The sequence below is a fragment of the Gallinula chloropus genome (genome assembly GCF_964237585.1).
Source record: "Gallinula chloropus genome assembly, chromosome: 2".
Classification (NCBI taxonomy): Eukaryota; Metazoa; Chordata; class Aves; order Gruiformes; family Rallidae; genus Gallinula; species Gallinula chloropus.
In genome coordinates, this window is record NC_140086.1 from 57,194,349 (window position 1) to 57,217,071 (window position 22,723).

At 44.7% G+C, this 22,723-nt stretch overlaps 2 protein-coding genes across 3 annotated transcripts in view; both read left to right on the forward strand.

Annotated features, from left to right (window-relative positions):
• The first annotated feature begins 1,175 nt into the window (after positions 1–1,175).
• SEH1L (SEH1 like nucleoporin) lies at positions 1,176–14,586 on the forward strand. 2 transcript variants are annotated; one of them, XM_084260299.1, is made up of 9 exons: positions 1,176–1,315; positions 3,044–3,094; positions 4,644–4,790; positions 6,187–6,398; positions 7,601–7,699; positions 8,714–8,854; positions 9,156–9,313; positions 10,129–10,279; positions 13,835–14,586. In XM_084260299.1, the coding sequence occupies exons 1-9, from the start codon at positions 1,205–1,207 to the stop codon at positions 14,022–14,024; spliced, it is 1,260 nt and encodes a 419-aa protein (XP_084116425.1). In that variant the 5' UTR covers positions 1,176–1,204; the 3' UTR covers positions 14,025–14,586. The 2 variants fall into 2 exon arrangements, with proteins under 2 accessions (XP_084116425.1, XP_084116426.1); XM_084260300.1 differs by lacking the exon at positions 13,835–14,586 and adding an exon at positions 12,147–12,705.
• A 3,372-nt stretch (positions 14,587–17,958) lies between these two features.
• The window catches only part of CEP192 (centrosomal protein 192), a gene marked incomplete at its 5' end in the record, with an annotated part of 68,715 nt that continues 63,950 nt past the window's right edge, over positions 17,959–22,723 (forward strand). The window contains 4 exons of the mRNA XM_084260027.1: positions 17,959–18,125; positions 18,918–19,040; positions 21,101–21,255; positions 22,506–22,552. Of these exons, the coding sequence (XP_084116153.1) occupies positions 17,959–18,125; positions 18,918–19,040; positions 21,101–21,255; positions 22,506–22,552 (492 nt within the window). The remainder of the gene's footprint in view (positions 18,126–18,917; positions 19,041–21,100; positions 21,256–22,505; positions 22,553–22,723) is intronic.

The following is a 22,723-nucleotide window of genomic DNA, read 5'->3' on the forward strand; positions in this document are numbered from 1 at the left end:
GTGAAAAAGAGGAGCCGTGCCAGGCTCTGCTGACACGGTGATCACCGAGAATTGCGCAAGAACGGGTTTCTCTGAGGCTGAGCCCCTGGAAACAACGCTGCTGGGAAAAAACGAAGCGCCAAACCCCGACACGCAATGGGGTTTTTTTTGAAAGACAAACAGCAGCTTCAAGGCATTTCCCAAGGGCAGCGAACAGAGCGGAGCAGGGACGCTGCCACCGGCGGCGGAGCTCAGGACGCGGCTCCCGGGCGCTCCTGAGGCGCCGCGCCGCCAGCTGACCGCAGGCCGCGGCGACCCGCGCACAGGCGTCCCCGGGCACGCCGCCCCCTAGCGGCCCGGCCCCCGCTGCCGGGCGGTCGCTGCCGCCGCGTTTGTTGGAGACCTTTTGTTCCGCAGACGCGCGCCCTGCCGGGGGGAACCCGCCGCTCTGCCGCCCCCTGCTGGAGAGCGGCAGCCATCGCCGGGCTGCGCGGAGCACCAACGGCTGCAAACCGGTCGCTTCACGGGGGCCGCGGGGCGGGAACCCCCCCCCGCCAGGCCTGTCCGCAGTTCCACTCGGGGCGGGAGCGGCCTCTGGTGCGGCCCAGGCCGGGGGAAGGCCACCCAGCGGGGTACGGCCGCGGCCCTCCGAGCTGAGGGGCCCGGCGCCGCTGCTCACGGCAGCTCGCTCGCTCCATCTGCAGAGCGGTGTCACCTTCACGGCCGTAGGCGGCTGCTGGCCGTGCCCCACCTCACCCAGCCGGCCCGCGCTCGGCGGCGCCCGCTTCGCTCTTTTCCACGACAGATTCGCTACCCGAAATGGCTCCGGCTCGCTCAGCAGCGCGGGCCGGAGCCTCCGCCGCACGCACCGGCGCTGTTCACAGCGCTGGATGGAACGGGCCGTGCCCATAGCGCGATGCACCCCGGCGAGGAGCAGCCCCCACGGCCCGGGCTGGGAAGCCGCCGCTCCCCCACCTCCCACAACGCCCGGCTGCCGCCCCGACCTCCACCCAGCGGCGACTGCAGCGACCCCGCGCGTGCGTTCCCAGAGCGTCCGACCGCGCTTCCCTCGGGGGTGGGCGGGAGCGCGCAGGCGCAAAGCAGGGAGGGGGCGCGGAGGGCTCCGGCGGCTGCGCGCCAGTTGGGGGAGGGGGTGGGGGGGGTGGCTGTTGCCCCGCCCCGCCGCGTGAGGAGGGCGCGCGGGTGGGCGCGTGGCGGCTGAGCGATGTTCGTGGCGCGCAGCATCGCGGCGGATCACCGTGACCTCATCCACGATGTCTCCTTCGACTTCCACGGGCGGCGCATGGCCACCTGCTCCAGCGACCAGAGCGTCAAAGTGAGCGGGAGCCGCCGGGCCTTGTGCTGGGGAAGGGGAGGGGGGGGGAGGGGGGATCGCGGGGGGTCGCGGCGTCTGCCAGCGGCAGGGCGGCACCGGCGGCGCGCGGCCTACCGGACGGGCGCTGGGGCGGGGAGCGGCCGGGCCGGGCCGTGTCGGGACGCAGCCTTCCCCCCTTCGCGGCGGGCCGGGGCCTCCGGGCGGCAGGGGCCCGTACCGCCCCGCTGCCCTCCCGCGCCCTGCTCCATCCGTGGGGCGCTGCCGCGGGCACATTCCGCGGGAGGTCCCGGTATCGCGGCCCGGAGAGAGAGAGAGAGACGCGCGCGGTGGCGGGCGGCCGCGGCGGGGGCTGGGGAGGCAGGGCTCCGTCTGCGCCCCCCGCACGAACGGGTATGAGAACGCGGCTCCGGCCGACCCGCTGCCGCAGCCGGGAAGGTGCCCTGGAACTGCTGCGGCCGCAGCAGCGCCGCTTGGCTCCTGGGTTCGGCTGACAGCCGCCTTTCAGGGGCGCGGAGGGGAGAAGCCGCCGTCTCCCGACGAGGTGCCTGCCAGTCGGCAGAGGCTGACGCCTTCTGCGTGTGCTCGGGCAGACTGGGGGAACGGTGGAGCGCTGGAAGATCAATTTTACATCCCTTTGGAGGAAATGGCAGCAAAGGAGAAGTTAGTTTCTTCTTCCGATTTGTGTTTTGCGTGCCTAGCGAGGGGGTGGACGAAAATTCAGGGGCTGCGTGGTTGGGTTTAAGAACCGTGCCTTGCGGAGAGCAGGCGTGTAGTGGGCTAGGTAAGTGGCTGAGAAAATGGCTTTTCCAGGGAAAGCCGCGTCGAGTGTAAAGTCAGGCTTGAAAACTAGACAGCAGGCAAAAAAATAGATCAGTAAAAACCTCACGGTACCCCAAAACGTAACCCAAAGCCATGCCCATCTTTGGTCTGGACAAGAGTATGGAAGACTTGCAGCCTAACAAGAAAGTAACCAGGAGTCAGGTAGAACGTCAAAACCATGTTCTTTAGCAGTGTGACGTTACTTTCCAATCCTAACAGCATCCTTTGTGAGACTGTCTTGGGGAGTTTTACTCTAACCCGAGTGTGACACCACTTGCAGAACATCAGGTGTAGGCCCCATTCTCACTGGGCAAGCCCTGTAGAACATGAATGGGGGAGTCGTTAGGAAGTTTGGCTGTGATGGTAACAGCCAAGCTCATGTTACAAGATCCCTAATGGCAAAAGCGAGGTGCCGTTCAGTGAAGTTAGGTAGTGAGTGACCAGCAGGAGTGGATGCCAGGCTTCTAGACGTATCTTTCATCTGGTTACATTCCCATTTTCCTTTACAGTTTTTCAGGAAAAAAGTCACAGACGTGATAAAGTTGTCTGGGAAATCAAGAGAAAGGAAGGTGAAGTGATGTGCGTGTTGTTACAGATAAGGCAGAAATACTAGAAACAGAAACAAGTTCCCCCGCTGGCTTCGTGTTCTTTTTGCTGTCCTGCTCTGCCTGTGGGATGATCATCAGGAGCCATGTCAGGGTTTGCAACCAGATCTGAGTACCTGCCATGGTGAGGACCATGGGGGCTACACTCATGGAGCGGAGTGAATGAAGTGTTGAGAACTGTAATGATTAGTCTCCTTTGGCTAAACAAGAGGATGTGCCTATTCTTTTTTTTTACTGTGTTTTGTACTGCTGCTTCTTAAACTTTATGTACAAATTGTATGTTTATATTTTGATTTCTCAATAGGTCTGGGACAAAAGTGAAAATGGAGATTGGCATTGCACGGCCAGCTGGAAGGTTGGTATTTATAAAGATTATCCAGTTAATTTCTCCTTTGCTTTTGAAGCAAGGCACTGTTGTGGTTTTGCTCCAGCCAGCAGCTAAGCACCACGCAGGCACTCACTCTCCTTCCTAGTGGGATGGGAAAGAGAATCGCAAGGGTAGAAGTGAGAGAACTCCTGTGTTGAGGTAGAGACAGTTTAATAGGTAAAGCGTAAGCCCTACATGCGAGCAAAGCAAAGCCCCCGCTCCCCATGGGCAGGCAGGTGTTCAGCCATCCCCAGGAAAGCAGGGGTCCATCCCCCCGCTCCGCTGCCTTCTTCGCCCAGCCAGTTATATGCTGAGTGGGACATTATATGGTATGGGATATCCCTTGGGTCAGCCTGGCTCAGCGGTCCCAGCTGTGTCCCCTCCCAACTCCTTGTGCACCCACCCCCAGCCTGCTCGCTGGTGGGGTGGGGTGAGAAGCAGCAAAGGCCTTGGCTCTGTGTAAGCCCTGCTCAGCTATAACAAAAACATCTCTCTATAACAAAAAAAACCATCTCTGTATCATCAGTGCTGTTTCCAGTGCAAATCCAAAATACAGCCCTGTACAAACTACTCTGAAGAAAATTAATTCTTATCTTAGCTAAAACTGGGACATGCACTTAGTTTTGGCTGATGTACACAGTAGAAATACTTTTGATTGGTAGCAGATTGTGTGTTTCTTGTGGCAAATTACTTTTTCTCTGCTTTTATAAAGCATCTCTAAGGCCTCTCATTTAATGCAGAGGCTAACATGCTGTCTTCCAGTTATATTGGTAGACTTTGTTATCAGTAAACATAGCAGTAGCTGGTGTTCAGGGAATTGGAAAACAGTACCTTCATTTTTAATTGAAAACTTCCTTTTGCATATTGTAAGACAAAAAAAAAAAAGTGGCCTGGCTATTAAAAGTTACAACATCTGGCCTTGCCCCCCCCCCAAACCCTTTCTGAAAACTGTGTTATGTAGACACTGCTTCATGAGGATAGTTAGTGCAGTACCCTTCTGAATTGTCCTTGGAGTTGTGTTTATTAGGACAATAGTATGGTACAATAATCCCTGTAAATGGAAATGCAAGTGAAGCTTTTGAATTCCCCTTCTCTGAATAAAGAGGCATTCGGGGTGAGTAGGTACGAAAGGAGTTTCATGTGGGAAAGGAGGTGAGTAATGCTCTGCATATGCCTTGGAACAGCGCAGGTGAGCTAGAAGGGAGTGTGACAATGGCCAATAATGGGAAACAAAGCTGTAATTGTTGTGTCAAGGTGGGATCTTAGCTCGGAGCTTACAGTTTGAGTTATAAATAATGCCTTGAAACACACTTGTAATAATTACCTTTTAGCTGTTAATTACTAGCAAGAGAACTTTGCAGTGCTCATAGGAATAAACATGCAGGTGTGGAACTTTGAGCTCAGTGAATGAACACAGGTTCCAAAGGAATAGTCATACTGCTTCCTCGAATTTACTCCTGCAGAAAGTCATTAAAACATACCATGGCTTGGACTAATGCAGTACGTGTGTTTATAGTGTTTTGGCCTTGCCTTGCAGACACATAGTGGATCTGTGTGGCGTGTGACGTGGGCCCATCCTGAATTTGGGCAGGTCCTGGCTTCCTGCTCTTTTGACAGAACCGCAGCCGTATGGGAAGAAATAGTGGGAGAGTCAAATGATAAACTCCGAGGCCAGAGTCACTGGGTGAGACTTTAACATGTTAATTATAATTTCTCTATCTTCTCAAATAATTAGATTTACTGTGCCTCATCGATCTGTTTGTTATCATAGTGGGCTGAAGCTTTAAACTGTTTGAATTCCAGAATTAAATGCATGACTGAACACAAACGTTTTTCTAAATACCAGGTTGCCAAACATTTCTGTCTTTTCAATGTATTTTCTATTCCTGAAACAAACACCCTGGTTTCTTCTGTTAATATAAAGCTTTTGCCTACGTTTTGTTATTTTGAGTAAGTATTTTTGAAGCATTAGGGGGAAAAAGCAACATTCAGGCCAATTAATGTTGCTACTGATGGTGCTTCTTAGTCAGATGGAAACAACTTCCGGACATGAATTCCCATCTACAGCAGCGAGGCTTTTCTTCTGTGACAGGAGTTAGTTTGAAGCTGTCTCATGCTGTTCTTTATCTTTCAAACAACAGATCAGTTTTTTCAGGGAAGTAACTTGCTCAGAAGTGATTTTCTGGGTGGCATCATTTCATCCAGGGAATTCTAGATCTAAATAGATTATTTTTCAGCTATTCTTCATGTGTAATCTTCTGTAACTCAGTACAGTATTCCTGCCTCTAATGTTTTATTTTGACTTAGGTAATTAAAGTATCTGGAGGTTTCTATTTTCCACTAAAGCTTTCTAACATTAAACTAGATAACTGTGAAGAGATGGGCTATTGGGACCTTTGGCACCCAGTAGGGTATGAAAGCTGACTTCTGTATGCAGGAGGCAGTTGTGTTGCAGTTTTCAGCTCAAACTCATGCTTGCTTGGCAGGAAAGGATGCAAGTTGAATAATAAATGTGTACAGTTTTTTCCTCTTTCACCCTAGCTAGTCATCCTATGAAAGGTCTGCTGTATTCATCCATTCCCTTATCAGAAATACTGGTGGGTTTGATGCCTCTGTTGGAAAATGCTTCATGGGAGAATTCAGCAGCACTAAAATTAGAAAGTGGCATTGCAGTTAATCTTGTCACCAGGATGAATGAAGACGACAGTTTCAAACTACCTGTGGCCAATCCTCGTTTAGTTTATGCTTCTGTTACATGTTTGACCTTTCTTCTTCTTGTTGTTTGTGTGGTTTTGTTTTCCCCTGAAGAGCATAATCGAAACAACTCTTTTTGTTACTAGAACTTTGATAACCACTGTGAGGTTTCTCTTGATGCTTGAGATCACATCAGTGCAGCTATCTGTCATTTCTCCAGTTCAGCACTGTATAAAGTCTTTGGTTGGTGGGGCTTTTTGGGAGGTTTGGGGTTGGTTTTTTAGTTCTTTATGGAAGAGGTAGGTGATCCTATGAAACTGTGTCATTCCTTAGGGAATAGCTTTTTCATGGAAACCTCCAGCATTTCCTTCTGCCTCTCTTTGCAGGTAAAGAGGACGACTCTAGTGGACAGTAGGACATCCGTTACAGATGTGAAGTTTGCTCCCAAGCATATGGGTCTTATGTTGGCAACCTGCTCAGCAGATGGAGTTGTAAGGATTTATGAAGCTCCAGATGTCATGAATCTCAGTCAGTGGTCACTGCAGCATGAAATCTCATGTAAGCTAAGCTGCAGTTGTATTTCTTGGAACCCTTCAAGGTACGTTATTAGAACTGCAGGCTTTGCTTTATGACTGCATAAGCAGAAGATCCAAAGAGTTCTGAAATTTTTGAGAATAAATGCTGAAACAGGCATGGAGAAGATTGAGTGTATGAAAGAGAGCTGCCAACATTTCTTTCAATGAAGCAAGTTTGGCAGAGCCAGGGAAGTTTTACCAAAAGTCTTCCCATGCTCTGTGAGGAAATATTCCCAGCTTAATTATGTTTAGCAGATAATGAGCTAAAGAGCCCCAGAGTGACCTGTCTTTATCCCACAAAACTTAATCGGGATTTTCTTAAATAAATTGTTTTTACTAAAAAGACAGAAACAATTCCTGTCTTTGTCTTCTTCTCTTGAGGTAATAATTTTGTCAGCTCTAACAAGGGCATGCATCAAGTGCAACAGAGTGCTAGGAACCACAAGAGTCTTACTAGCACAAATACCCAGCCTTAGAGTTTTTCTTTTAGTTATATCCCCAGGGGCTCAATGATACACTTAACTTTCTTGAACAGGAAGGAATCAGAGAGGAGATTGGCTGGGTAGTCCCCACCCAAAAGAACACACAGGAGTGCAGAGGTTCTCCTTCAGTTCCCATCTTGTATTTCCCCCAGCGATAACAGGAAGGGAAAAAACATTCAGGTCTGAACTGCTTTGGCATCTGTTTGACCTGAAGTACCTGATGGCTGTCCCTGGATATGCAGTGGTCTGTGTCCCCTTACTCTTCTGTTCATTAGTAACAGTCTTTGATGAAGCTTCAGAGGACAGATTTTCACTTGAATGCATGGGATGGGGTTTAAAGTTGATTTAAAATCTAGAACTCATCTACAGGCAGCTTTTGTAATCTGTCTTTCAAAACCTGAATTGAAATCCCACTAAATCAATGATTATTAGTACTGCAAGGAACCCAGACTGCCATGAAGCTTGTGGCAAACGCTTGACTGCAGACACATGTATCAATTCTGCTGGCTGGGGGCAACATGTGGAATTGACATATAATGTTCCCGAATCACTTCACCTTAGTGGGTGTAGAAAGTGGGTTTTCAAAGCAGCACAATGGTGATCGTACCAGTAACTCTGAATAGCAGTCCTGTTTCCTTGGGGTTCCCTGCCTTCTGGTGTTACTTTGTTGCTGTTTTCTTTATTGGCCATGTGTCAGAAACTGGAATCATTTGTCATTGTAACTATTTATTTTCACCTTTTAGCTCTCGAGCGCATTCTCCAATGATAGCTGTAGGAAGTGATGACAACAGTCCAAATATATTGGCTAAGGTTCAAATTTATGAATATAACGAAAATACCAGGTATGTCTAATGACAATCTTAACTTTTGTGGGATCTTAAAGTAGCTTGTAACACGTGGCCTTTGTTCCTGTCATTACATGTGGAGAGGAGTAGTAAATCTGTCTCTGAGCTGTTTGATGGGAGATGTCAGAATGGGAACTGATGTCAACAGAAATGTTATTTTGATAATTTTCTTCTATCTCAGTGCAGAAATGCCAGTGTTCTTACCAGAATTTTAAAGGGAGAAATGTTTCTGCTTCTACTAATTTATATGCTTAATTTTGCACAAGGAACAGGGTAAAGTTGAAATTTGACTTGTGTTGCACTAGGTACTGTTTTGTTCAAGGTGACCTTAAAACGCTTTTAAAAGCATGCTTACAGTGACAGAAAGTCCTGTGAATTGCTAGTGTCCTGGGAAGTTCAGTTTGCACAGCTAAGAGTTCAGAACCAGAAGGGGCCAGGAAGGGTGTGCACAACCACCTTCACTTGAATGATGAGAGCGAGCTTGTGCTTCATCCCGGGTGATTGGTGTGGCAAAGAAGCCAAGGTGTTTTGTGGATTAATGCCTGGCTTCAGACAATGTTCTCTGCATTCATAGTAAATAAGAGGTGTTGTAACTTACCTGGTGGTAAATAACCAAATGGAGTATTTGTCTGTCATATTGGGGGGATTGGGGGGGTGGAAAGAAGCAGATAGTGGTGTGCTTAGAAGCACAGAAAATTTAATAAATTACTGAGCTAGAAATCACTTTAGATTTCTGAATGGAAGAATCTCTTTATTTCCCTTTTCCAGCTGCAGACAAAAGTGTTCTTTGAATTGGAATCCTTGCTTCATTGTATGGTTTAGCATACTGTTGTTAGTAGTCACTGTATCTGATGTATCCAATTTCTAAAGAAATCTGCTTGTAATTATGTCTTACAATTAGATCTATGTTAAGAAAAAATACTTTTGCAAGTCTCCTGTTCCACTGTGTCTGGTTTATATAATTTGTAGCATTTTTGATGGTATTAAAGGTTACTTTCTTCTGCTGTACAGGAAATACGCAAAAGCAGAAGCTCTGATGACGGTCACAGATCCTGTACATGATATTGCATTTGCTCCAAATCTGGGAAGATCCTTCCATATCTTAGCTGTGGCAACCAAAGATGTACGAATTTTCACACTAAAACCTGTAAGGTGAGCCTAAAAGGAAGATAGTTTGGCATGATGTGGTGCATACTACTAAAAAAAGACTATATTTTATCTGTGAAGCAGAAGTACTAACTTAATGTGTATGGGATGGTTTTTGTGGCAATCTGATCATTAAGATGACAAAACTGTGAGTAAGTCTAGAATTTTGTCTGAGTACCTCCTAATACTCCTAATAACAATTGGTATATAAATTCCTTAAAAGCTGCTGTCCCCTCTCTTTGTCTTCATTTTCAAGCCCAGACCTTTGAGCAGTTGTGTGCAGAACTGTCCCTTTTCTCTTACACAGGAAAGAATTGTCTTCCTCTGGAGGATTAACAAAATTTGAAATTCACATTGTGGCCCAGTTTGATAATCACAACTCCCAGGTGTGGCGAGTGAGCTGGAATATTACAGGCACAGTGCTTGCCTCCTCTGGTGATGATGGCTGCGTTAGGCTCTGGAAGGGTAAGGTCACCCACCAGAAATACATTAGCTTTGTAGTGTATTACTCGAAAAGTAACTCTGCAGTAAAAGTTCATTTTAGATTTGTTAATGATAGATTTTTGTATTTCTATTTACACTTCAGAGAAAGGAATCATAGAATCATAGAATGGTCTGGGTTGGAAGGGACCCCAAGGATCGTAGAGTTCCAATCCCATGCCACAGGCAGGGCCACCGACCTCCAGGCCTGGATCTACACAAGGTTGCCCAGGGCCCCATCCAACCTGGCCTTGAACACCTCCAGGGCAGCCTGTTCCAGCACTCTCTCTGTAAAGAACTTCCCCCTAATATCTAATCTGAAACTAACTTTTTGTGCTGGTTTAGGCTGCTGTGAATTGTTGTTAATATACCCTCAAATTGTTTCACCAGACTACAGCAATGTAAAGTTGTTATTTTAAAAATTAACGTAGGTACTGCTTTGCTATCTCTGTCTGCTGCCAAAACCAGAAAATCTCCCTTCAGTCACAGTGCTCAGGCATACTGGATGAGGAAACTACCACTGCAGGTTTTTTGTTGCTTTTCAGCATTTGAACAGGCAAAAGCCATTCTTGTTTCTTAGTATTTTAATAAAAGAAACTTATTCTTACTATTGAACAAAAATGAGTTTTAAATCATAGGTAGGCAGAGAATGTAGATAGCAAAGGGGCCAAATCCTTTATACTGGTATTGAAGTTCAATTCTAATTCACACCAGTCGTGTAGCAGTTGAAACATCATAGTTCCATCAAAAGCTGAGTGTCACAAGAGAAACTAACAGGTTTTATGTGTTTAAATTTGCAGCTAACTACATGGACAACTGGAAGTGTACTGGTATACTGAAAGGTAATGGGAGTCCAGTGAATGGTAGTTCTCAGCAGGGAATTTTTAATGCCTCTCTAGGTTCAGCCAATACAAGCCTACAGAATTCACTAAATGGATCATCGGCCAGCAGGTAGGTTAACTAGTAGAGAAACCAAATTTCCATAAATAGCCTATTACCTCAATGTTCTTAGCTTTCATGTTTGTTTTAGAATTATTTTCAGTGCAATTTCATTTATTGAATGGATGCTTTTACAAGCTCTTCTAGTTTTGCTCTGTGATGGTGTCTGTTATGCCAGCGTTAAGAGGAAAATGAACATAACCATAAGCCGTGCTGAATCATTATATAGAAATAAGCAATGTGAACAACTATTTTCACTTTTAGTCCTTGCACATTATCAAAAGTAACTTTTCTGAAATAGTGTCATACAAGGAGAAACTTGATCATACTGTTGTGTAACTGCCCTTTTGTTTTACATGTGTAAAAGCGTAGCAAATGTCAGCCACCTTGTTTTTCATTGGGATAATGTAGCAGAAAGGAAGGAGGAAAAGATGCCTCATAATGTATGGTTTCAACAATTATACACTAGTGTTATGTTACACCTGCGTTTTTGCAGGTGTAACATAAATTGAATAAAAGTTTTTTTGTTTATTTAAATCTTCCTCAAATGGCATTCTTCTTGTGGATAAACTTGCTTTCTCTGTTATGTTTTTATTCTGTAATAACTGCTGTTTAGTTAACTGCCTCTTGTGAAAACTGTTTTAGTTTGTGCACACTGAAATCTAGAAATGGATGGAGCCCCATGTTTGTGTGGTCAAGTGTATACAATCAACTTTACAGGATGTGTCCTATGTAAGGACTGGAGTGGCCAAATTCTATAGCAGCAGCTTCCAAGTTTTGTGGCCCCCTTTATTTTTTTCAAATGCCTTGGGACAGACTCCATTTCCATCCACGTGCAGTTACTAATACAACTATTTTAATTTCAAAATGCTCACCTGTAAAGTACTAAGTTCGCTTTGGGAGAGGAGATTTCACCCCACACCCCCCCCCCCCCCCCCCTTTCAGTAGTGAATGCTGAATGGCAGTTCTGGCTTCCAGACTCTTAGCTGTGTTGAACAGAGAAGGGCTTTCATGTTTTCTTCACAAGAAAGTAGAGGGCAAGGGCCAGGGCTCCAGCAAGAAGGCCAAAATGATACTGGTCATCTGGTTTCGGGTGCTATGTACAACGTAGCAAAAAAAATACTGACATGCAGTCCTCTCTTGGTGATACCCAAAGCTATGTAACTGTGTTTGTCTGGGCTTCTGTAGGGAGATACAGGCTGGATTATACCTCTTTAGCACAGGGTGTGGTTCCACAACCTCCTTATCTAAGACTGCTGCTGCCAGCAAGACTACCCTACCCCTCCCCATCCATGGTGGTTCTCCTCTCCCTGAAGTTGGTAGTGAGCCAAGACTTCCCCATTGCTCTATTTTGAAAGTGGGGTGGTGGTTGGTTTGTTTGTATTTTATTAACTGTTGTTGGCTCCAGTTTGGAATCAACATTTTGTTACAGAACTTAGTCTGTGGAAATTCAGAGTGTGTGGTATCCTGTTCTAGTACTCAGCCATACCATAAAAAAGATGCACTTCACATGTTTTCTTGTGTAATGGCATTGGCTTGAAAAAGCACAGTTGCTAACTTCTGTTCTAGTGTATTAACACTTACAATAAAGATTTATATACTCATATTTGACTAAATTGGTATGCTACACAGAATTTATTTTGCCTGTGATTGTACATGCTATGTTTCAGTGTCTATTCATTTAAACACTTAAAACTGCTAAACCATAGGGAGATCTGGAAAACTTAAAACACCATCACCAAAATGGATTTGTAATCAAAATAGTTTCAGAACAGATTATGTAGATTGTAGATAAGTCAGTAGGGCTTTATTGTTATGTTGATGTAATTGTGTATGATACAGTTTCCATTCTCCATTTGTATTATGTCCTTTTTAACAGAAAGCAGAGCTGATACCAAGCTAACTGGAGTAACTTTGGTGTTTTGCTGCTTGTTGCATGCACACAGGAATGGAAAACGAACTCCTTTTTCCCCTCCCCAACGCCGTTTGACCTCTCCCAAGACACCAGCAGCCTGCTAACTACTAAACGCTATTCAAAAGCCTTTTTAAAACACGTTGTGTATGTGTTTTGTACTAGCCCGTACAGTTTGATACCGTTGGAACTCCTGATAGAAAAATAACCTGGGGAGGCTTCTTGTTTGGAAAAAAAACCCACAACCAACCACCCAGACCCCAAAACTTATATAAAACCTTTTTATCTTTAAAAGCTTGTCAAATTAAAAGACTAGTTCATGACAAAAGATGGGATTTTTTTTTTTTGTCCTTGATTGGGATGGGAGGAGGGAAGTGACCATTAAAATAATTTTCATTAAAATTGTTTTGGTAACTAATTTGTTTAACACATCATAGTGTTCATCGTTTGATTAAGATTCCTAAACATCACAAGTTTGTAATGGCTTTGTAATACATGAAACTGTTAGTTTTAAAGGAGTAAGAAAACTGTTTTGACAATTGTACAGATGGTAGCTTTTAGTAGTTTGGTATTGCTTCATTTATACCTTAGTATGACTTCAAATAAATGTTTTGTAAGCACTGTCATACTTTCCTCATCTTAAGAGAGGTACTTTTTCTGTTATGTACTTGTACATTTTTACGGTAATAATTCCATGGAATAACAAAAATTCTCTGAGCAAGGTATCCTAAAAAACACAAACATTTGAGCCATACCAAGACTGAAACCAAAACGCAGCTTGTTGTGAATTGTCCCATAATTTCATTCATTGTATAGCTGTTCCTTTATGTAAACTCACAGAACTGTAAACAAGACAGAAACCATCTGTAGGCATCTAATGTAGTTATACTGAAATGCACGAGTATTACGGGTAAGTTCTGATTGAAAACAGTGGAAAAATGATACGAAGTGGCATAATTCTGAGTCTTGCATTCACCAGGAATCATAGGTTTACTCTGAGGATTTTGCAGAAATATGTAAATACATACAAAAGACTGTGTTTCACTTAAAAGTAGTTAACTCTCTTGTCAGTGTATATTACCAAATCTAAAGTATTGTAAAAACAGCAGTGTTTTTACGTCTTATTCCAGAAGTCCTGTAAAATGAATCTGAACTAGATGCATATGCAGAAAATGTTCTTAGATAATATTTATTGTATATTTTGTGTCACAAATGAAGCATTGCTAAAAGCTCTGTTAAAAAGTCAGGAATTCTGGGAGAATGAAAGCCTGTTAATAGCTGTGCTACCACATCCTTTTGATTTACAAAGCAACCTGTTCTTTTGTAAAAATGTATACTAGGAGTATTATTATGGTATTATTTTCTATGAATTTTGGTGGAAAAGACTGTATTATTTTCTTTTAAAGAACGGTTTCCAGAGTTGTCTTGTTTTGAATTACAAGCCCTGATTTCTGCTATTATGTTCTTATTGGTTTTGGCATGGATATACTAAAGCCTTTTTTTTTTTCCAGCATGTCTTTTCTCCCCTTTGGTTCTCCTTGTATTTACTACCTTTCTCTTTTTCTTTTTTTTTTGTTTTGGTTTTGTTTGGTTTTGGTTTTTTTGTTTCATTTTTGTTTTGTTTTGGTGTTTTGTTCCTTTCTTAATTGTTTCAGGTATTTCTTTCCCCCTCTGGATTCCCCACGGGCTGGATCAAGATGGTCCAGTCATGCCCAGCTCCTTCCTCCTCCTCCTCTGATAGAGCACTCTTGCGATGCTGACACTGCCAGCCTCCAGTATCCTCACCCTCGCAGACGATGTGTATCTCGGCCTCTTAATCTATTACCTGAGAATGAAGGGGTTTAACAATACTTTTTAAAGTCTGAAGGGCCTTACTCTGGGGTTTGTGAATGCTTCCATTTCTGGTTGCCTTTGTACCATTCTTCTCTCATACAGAAGATTTTAAAAAATTTAAGAACTTCATGCATGTTTTGCTAAACACGAACATTTGGAACATGTTATTTATGTTTGTGTATCAAAGGAACATTTTAATGTATACCCTTTGTACCATGGCAACACTTACAAACAATATTAGCCATGAGCTGTTTATGGAGTAGCTGCCTTAAATGTGCCTGTCCTTTTTCCTTTTTTTTTTTTTAATTTTTGGAATTGAATTCTTGAATATTTTTTTCCTTTTGAGTATTTCATTGACACATGAAATAGATTCTCAAAATTAAACATGCCTTCAAGAAGTTGTTGAGTAACTAAAGGATGATATTAGATCAACTCGTAAAAGGAACAAAACCATTCCTGTGTATACTGCAGCAAAATAGTTGGGAGTGTGGTTACTTAAAGAATTTTCCATCTTGCTGTATAAATATTTAAATTTTATAATTGTGATTGACTAATAAACTTATTCTAAAACGTCTTTTTTGTGTAATAGTGCTGACTTAAAAGGTGCTTCTTTTTGAGGAACCATCAGTGCAGTGGATCAGCATGCTGGCACTGACCCGAGCTTTGGCTGGTATGAGACAAGCGAGAGGATAAAACCGGCCAGTGACTACATGGTGTTGCTAGGGAGTAGCGTTGCTGTACGGGATGTAGCTGCTGAGCTTGTGCAGCAGATCTTAGGGTAATGGAAGTCCTTGTGGAGCAGAAACCCAAGGTGGAATAGCATGTTTCAGTATGCTTAAAAACTGGGCTGCTGCTACTTCCTAAACCAGGCCGTTGGAACAAGATAATGGAGAGGGCAACCTCCATTCTTCCAAAACCAGCAGCAAGTTTTGGTGGGTTTTACTTGCATTCTGAAAACTTTGTTTGCTCAGATGCATTTTTTTTCTCAGACCGCATTTGTTTGTTGATTTTGCTCTGATGAACCTAGTTTTAAATTCACTGAAGACCCATGAGAGGTAATAATGATGTTACAGAGTTCTTGCTGACCATGCATGGAGAACAGCTGCTGACACTTTTCAGCCAGCAGGAACAGAACTGTGGAGAAAAAAACTAACCCAAACTGTTCAGTGAAAGCAGGTCATTGGCCTTTATTTAAAAAAAACCCATAAAATTCCTTTTTTTAAAACTACCCTGCCAGCCTTTGGTAAACAACAGGCAGGGGAATTAGAACTGAATGATCTTCAAGGTCACTTCCAAGCCAAAACCATTCTGTGAGTCTATGATTGAAAAATAAGGTTTAAATGGGGGAAGGGAAATAACCACATTCCTCTGTGTGAAACTTGCTTAAAAGATCAAAACTACTATGCTGAGATTCATTCCTAAACCAGAACAAACTGTTTCTGGGTATGCAAGCAGCTTTTAATGCATTTGTTTGCAGTTAATTCATCATAATCACATTATATTTCTTCTCTGTTGAACATGTATTATTATTAGATATCCTGACTAATTCCACATCTTAGTTACAGAAACGTGCAGTTAAGAGTTTCAGTGCAAACAAGACGTTTCCACTGGACAGGCTTGGACTTCAACAAAGGGAGCTTGTGGTGGTTTTGTGACTGATGCTTGCCTTTCCTCCTGCCTGCCATTTTGCACTAACATCTCTCCAAACCAGGACTTAAATCACCCCATATTCTTGACTGTCCCCCTCTGCTCCCTCAGTCATGCTTCCCTCTTTATTCGTATCTCTTGCTCTCATGACTCAAGGTTGTGAACTGTGCTTCTTTCTGCGCATGATCTGGGCACTTGAACACAAGCAGCTGAACCCCCTAGGAGGGAGGGAGATTATAGAAAGGCTTACAAGGGGTGATTACAGCAGGCACTTGAAGTATTTTAAATTTATCAAGCTGCTGCCTGTTTTCTTCTGAAAGAAGCATTATCCTGTTATCCTGTATACTGTTTATGTGCTTGGAGCACCTCTCAGTTTGAACTTCAGGACAAAAATTACTACTTGTATTAGCCAGGAGGTGGCATTTTTGTGGTGTGTGTGATGTGTTTGTTTGTTTTGTTTTTTCAGGGAGGGCGTGTTATTTGTTGTAATACAGTATAAACTTACAATATTGAGGCATGTGAATTTCCACTCTTATTCTAGCTTTCTGCAGTACCCTTACCAGGAATTCAACCATAGAAGTGCATTGTAAAAACATCCTGAAGTGACACCGAATTTGATTTGTATCTTTTCAGTTGCCCTACACACACACACATACATATACGTTTGGGAGGCACCTGCTGCGTGCTCATCTTCGCAAAGTGACATGTGTGCCACAAAACTCCAATGATTTTTTCCATGTACTATATATAAACGTCACATTCCTCAACCTGATCTAAGCGACTCCCGCCACAGAAGCAAAAAGCGTCACAGAACTAGGCCTGACCGAAGCTTTTCCCTCACCGCTGGCGGCACATCTCAGGCGGCCGCCGCTCCTCTGTGACACCCTGAGCTACTCACCGGCACCGGGGTCCACACCTCGCCGGCCCGTTAAGAAAATATATGAAATGACGGATTTCGTCTCGCCCTTCCGAAGCCCTCCCCGGTCAGCGTCACCCCAAAGCCACCCGCCCCCTCTCCCGCTCCCCCAAATCAGCGGCACGATCGCCTCACGCTCAACTGACGGCTGGGGACAGCCGGGGGGCGGGGCTAGGCGGTGCCTCACGCCCCTCGCCCAATCAGCGTCGCCCTCTCCTCTCCCCCTCACCCCCCCCCCTTCCTAACTGTTTTCCTCCTTGCCGTGCCCGCTCAGCCAATCGCCGGCTCCGCCTGGAGTAGCTCGCCTATTGGTCAGCGGCAGGGCGAGGCGGGCTGCGGGCGGTGGGGCGCAGCGCGCGCGCGGGCTGGGGAAAGTTTGGGAGGCGAGTGGCAGCGCTGCGCACGCGCTGCTCGCCCAAGGGTTTGGGGCGGGTCGAGCCGGGCCGGGCCGGGCCGGGGGTGGGGGGCGGTGGCGGGCTGTTGTTTCGGTGGCGCGCCAGGTGAGCGGGTGCGGCACTCCCGCCCTTTGGGAGGCGCTGCCGCGCCGGAGCGGCGCGGGCTGGGCGGGGCGGGGCAGGCGCGGCGGCCGCGGGAAGGCGCGTGCGGAGGGGAGCTGGAGGTTTGAAGTTTTGGCGGTTGGGCCGCGCTTGTCTCTCTCTCTCTCTCTCTCTTCTCAGGCGAGTTGGCGGCGGGGCGGGCCCGGCGGGTTTGGGCCGCGGCAGCTCGGGGAACGGGAGAGCCGAGATCTCCCGTTTTGGGGCAGAGTGGGGTCGTTGGCTTCCAGCCGCTCCCTGCCCCGGCCTCGGCGGTGGAGAGGGCGCCGGCGGCCGCCTCTCTGGGTGCAGCCATCGTGCCGCTGCCGGGCGGCGGGAGGGGGGTGCTGGAGGTGAAGGTGTGGGGGGTTGTGTGGTGGCGGTGGTGCGGAGAGCGGCAGGGCTCGGGCCTTGCCTGTGGGGATCAGTGGCGGCCCGAGATGGTCGCCTCACGGAGCTGGTAGCTCCCCAGGTGCTCGCTGCTGTGGGAGGGGAGGAAGGCTGGCTTGGTCCTGGCGGCTTTACGGGCTAAATATAGGCTGGCACGTCTTGCAGCGTCGCTGCTCTTTTAACTTGCAGGAGCGCTGCTCGTTTTAGAGAGCTATACAATCCTGTGCCCCCCCCCCCCCCCCCCCAAAAGGCGTGGGGGAGAGCACTGGAAGGGAGCTCTAAGGGCGCTCGCAGTGAAGCGGGGCGCCTGGCAGAGAACGCGGGCTGTGGCGTGCTTCTGGCAGCGTTGCTGTGACTTGTGTAACCGTGTAGCTGTTTTGTTCCCGCTTCCAGATGCTGCGGGACCAGGGCTGATCGCGGCGCCAGGCGGAGCGCTATTTTAAGCGACCTGCGCAGGGTTATGGAGGACTTCAGGAACATCGCCGATGAGACGCTCCCAAGCTTCCTCAGCCATTCCTTGAACAGCAGTGCCAGTGTCGTTTTCGAAAATGTTACCATTTCCTCAAACCCTGGGTTACCTGTTGCGGCTTCAACTGTTGCCAGGGATAAAGTGGGCTGTGACAACAGGTGAGACTCAGTAATACAGAAAAACAATCGACTGGTTTGAAACCCTTGCCTTTGGAGAGGAAAAAGATATTTTGACAGATTATTTGGTAGATGATAAACTATCAATCAGTAGCATACTAATCAGCAAATGTAGGATTGATTGTATTAGTGAGTAAGCATTAAAATAATAACTCCTAAAGTACTTAAAAATTGGGAGTAGTTTAGTTTTTAGCCTGCTAACAATCAAGTTTCTTTTAACCCTTCAGTTTAGAAAACTCAACTTGAAGTCATACAGACAATAACATATATTTTTACATGTGTGCTCTCCTAACTGCATTAGCTGTTCATTTAACTTGGCTGTGTCTGGCTCAGCTGATCTAAAAGAAGGGGTAGTGTTAGAACTAGTGTTACAGATAGGAGCTAAAATTTAGCAAACTTCATAATGATTTGTTGAGCAAGGAGTAGAGCAAAGAGTAACAATTAGAAGCCTTTGCTTGCTTAACTGCAGTCCTGTGATTTAAGAAGTGAGATCAGGTGTTTATACCCTGTCTTTGCAGAAGTGTGCATTCCAAATTGGAAAGCAGTAGCCACTAAACATGATAATGTGGTATTTCTCTTAAGAACTGCAGAAGATCTTTTCAGCTACACATGTGTACCTGTAAATACAGATTGTTTAGAAAATGGTAGAATATTAAAATAATTGAGCTTAGAGGAGATGAGCAGCCATCAGTATGACATTCCCGCAATTATTTGTAAATCAGGGTAGGTGCATAATAGGATGATTCTGTTGTGGGTTTTTCCTCCCCTTTGCAGGCCTTCTGATATCTGTGCATCCTATTTGGAAGGGAAACATGCACCTCCATCAGGATCTTCTCACAGTAGCCAGTCAGATCCTGAGGCAATGGGGAAGTTTGCCCTCAGCTTTCATGATGACGTGTAAGTGAGATAGTTAAAATCTAATTCTGTCCTAAAATGTGCAAACTAATATGTAGATTTATATGTACTGCAAGCTAATTATGTAATAATTCAGAATTTAATTGCCAGTCTCAGCGGCAGCTTCCTTTGATGACAGTAACTGGAGAGCTCAGCTGTGGGTTAGCCTGTTAGCTTACAGTGTTTGGCAGCCTGACCAGCTCTTTCCACTAGAACAGCTCCTCTGTGTTTTCTGAAGAGGGATAATGGCAGGCTGTGTGGAAGCATCCCACAGGGCTCTATGTGAACAACATTCTGCTGTTTAATTTACTAATGGGGCTTCATGTACCTGACAGGAGTGAATCTTTAGAAGTTTGTGGTGTTTTTTTTTTTTAAAGTGTGATGTTTTGCTTTGTTGTCACACTAATCAAAATTTCCAAAGTGTGGTTAATTATTTTACTTTTTTTGAATCTGAATCGTATTTACCAAGTTTATGTTACATAATTGAGGATGAAGATGGTGTTTCTAGATCATGTTGTGTGTGTGAATAATCGTTTGCACTGATTTAAATCTGTTCCCAGTAGGTAGCATGCAGTTTTCCCACAGGAAGGAAGGTCAATTTCTATTTAGCTTCCTTGTAGCCTCAATGGTTGCTCTTTCTTAGTAAATAACTGGTGTTGGTGAAATAACTTAGCATTACTAAGTGGTGGAAGTGTTGGAAGATGTTGTGAAGGTTATTCTAACCAAGGTCAGATTTGTTCCTATTGCGATAGAAACTGCAGTGTGCATTCTTGTGTGTCTTGCTCACTGATAAAATTGCACTGTAGGCAGTATGTCCCTGTAAAAACACAGAATCTAGGGCTTCAGGGAGGAAATCAGCGCCTTGGTTTTACTTGAAAGAAAGTACCCCCCCCCCCCAAACAACAGTACATAGAAGTCTGAAATGTAATTATTCCAAATGTTAGTTCTATTTAGATATCTAAACTATGTATGGTTCAATTCACTTGGTGTGGATGTTAACACCTTGCACGATCAGCTTATCTGCCTGTGTGGAACTCCTACGAAACCAGAAGCGACAAAAGTGGAAAGTAACTTTCCCACAGAATTGTAAAATGTGTTATTTAAGAGAACTACATGGAATTTCAGTATGTTAAGGAAGTTTCTTGACCCTGGGTTTCCCACAGCAGAGCCTCAGGTTTAAAGTCTCCTGAGGAGAATCGAGTGGTGCAGCGGTCGGAATGGTTGGAGCTGGGTGCCTCCATAGAGGGACCCCAAACTAAGAAATCACTGTATAGTTATACTTGTACAGTTGAAGTTTCTCATCCCCCATATGACAGTTCTATACCAATATTAGGGTCTGGGGTCTTCATGTTCATTGTTGGTTCCTTTCCTTGTCTCTAGGCAGGCAATTCCTGTTACCTCTAAGATTGGCACTTCTGCTGACAGTTGGAGCTTCCTTCCCGCTTGAACCAGCTCCAGACTTTCTTTAACTTAAATAGGGAAAGGTTCAACAAAAGTTCAGCATATCTAGGTGAAAGTTCACAGTTTGTGGTGTGAGGTTCAGCAAATTTAGCTGCTTAGGCTGAGCTAGGTATAGCAGTGCTTACGCTCAGCTTGACACCTACTATTTCCTGACAAGTCAGTCATGTTCTGTATGATTTATGCCCTAAATTAGTGTTACAAAAGGTGTGCTGATATTGTGCACTTAGGAAAATATTGTCTAGGGTTTGACTTGCCCTCAAGTGGATCGTGGAACTTGCCTGGAATAAACCCTTTTCCCCTTGCACTTTTCCCTCTTTTTGCAGAAATGAAAATGGAGCGAACAGACTAGAAAGGCACATTAAATGTCACTGTTTCACCCTTTAGATGGTGAAAGTAAAGCCCTTGTAACCTTAATACTTAGGTATTCCTTTATTGTAAAAATGACAGGTGATGGTCTGTAGAATCTGTTCATGGGAACAGCTGACTTCCTAGGGTTGAAGGCCTTAAAGATGGCAAATGGTTCCAATCTTTATAGAGTTACTGCGTACCAGTGTCGATCTGTGTATCGGCGTGGTTTGTCACTGAAGTGATTATCTTTCCAGGGAAGTTGCTACACAAGTTAAGGAACCTCAACCAACTTCTGTCCGTTTGAAGGATTCCCATTCAGTCCGTGGAGAGCAAGATCAGAATGTCACTGAGCCTTCAAATCGTTCTCAAGATACCTTTCTGGGGGTACTGCCTCTTCAAAGACTGGAAGGTATTGAATTTGAGAAACATAATATACTTGTTCTCAGTGTAATTAGGGTTTTTTTTATGCAATGAATGTTTTCTTTTGACCTTTTCACTGTTTAATGGCATAGCATAAATGGGTTTTGAAAAAGAATCTCTTTGATTTGAAATAGCAGGGAAAGCTTGTGGTTGACCTTGTGCTCTTATATTTTTCCCCAGAGTACCAAGCTAGACAGGAAGCTGATGAAACTACTGTTTGCTACAAAGTACTGTAATTAGAATGCTAGTAGTAATCTGAATTAATTTTTGACATTTTTTTTTCCACAAGTGAAGTTCATGGAAGTTGTTTTCTCTCCCTTCTCCTTCACTAGGTGTTAAGTCCATGAGATGATATTTTAACTAACTTGACTTCTGATTGCTTCTTAAAACTCAGTAAATATTTTTTGTAAATATATACTTTTGGTTGTTACCCTTTTCTGAGCTTTGTCTGAATATTTGTATAGATACTAATGAGGTAAGTATAAATAATTTAATAGATAACATCTTTAGTTAGAGCTATGGTTTGTAATATAAAGGGCCCTTATAAAGCACACTTTGAACAGGGAAGTGCTGACTTGAGTCATTCATTACAGTAGTCTCAAGGAAGTGGCAGTAACTGATGCTTTGGAAAACTGTGACTGCCCGGTGTTTGGACTTGATAATGCCTGACCTTAGTACTCAAGGGTTAGGATTTCAGTCCGAAAATGGCCTTTGGTTCCCATCTATTATTTAAGAATTAGGAACCCTTTTCACTAAAGATCTGTATGTGCATGTCTGAAATGGCTGTTATCTTGTGGGACTTCAATTGGATTATGGATGGATATAACAAAGATAAGTGAAGCTGCTTACATGTGATGAAAACAAAAAGAAGAGTTGGCAGGAGAGGTGAGATACAACAGTGTGACAGAACACTTGCTTGTTCCTATGTCTGCTCCTGCAACCTGGGAGTCCTGACTACTTTGCACTGCCTGATAGAAATCCTTATGGCAGTAATTGTCTTAGTTAATTTTTGCAGTTCTAGCCCCGTTGAAGCTCTGCCTTTCTAATTACTCCCAGATAATTTTGATCATTGTTACAAGAACGTGTAAACTTTGGTGTTGTGATAGCATGTGCGTTTCAGTGATTTCATGGTGTATGTGAAGACCTTCAGGAGGCTCCATCTGCTATCATACAGAATAGTTAGCAGTAGTATAACATAAGAACGTAAGATCCTGATTACACTTCATTCTTTTGTTTCAGATTTGTCAACTGGCATATGTTTTCATCCAGACAGTGAGAATAACAAGGTGAAACCTTTTCTAAGTATAGAAAAAGTAAAACTTTCCATTATTAATCTTGTACTAGATTCAATCCTCTGAGGAGGAGGAGGGAGGGAATTGAACTGTGTGAAGGTGAACATGCTTAATGTGTCATGCCTCACTTTGCCTCCTTTTTGCAGAGCACCTAGCATAATGAGT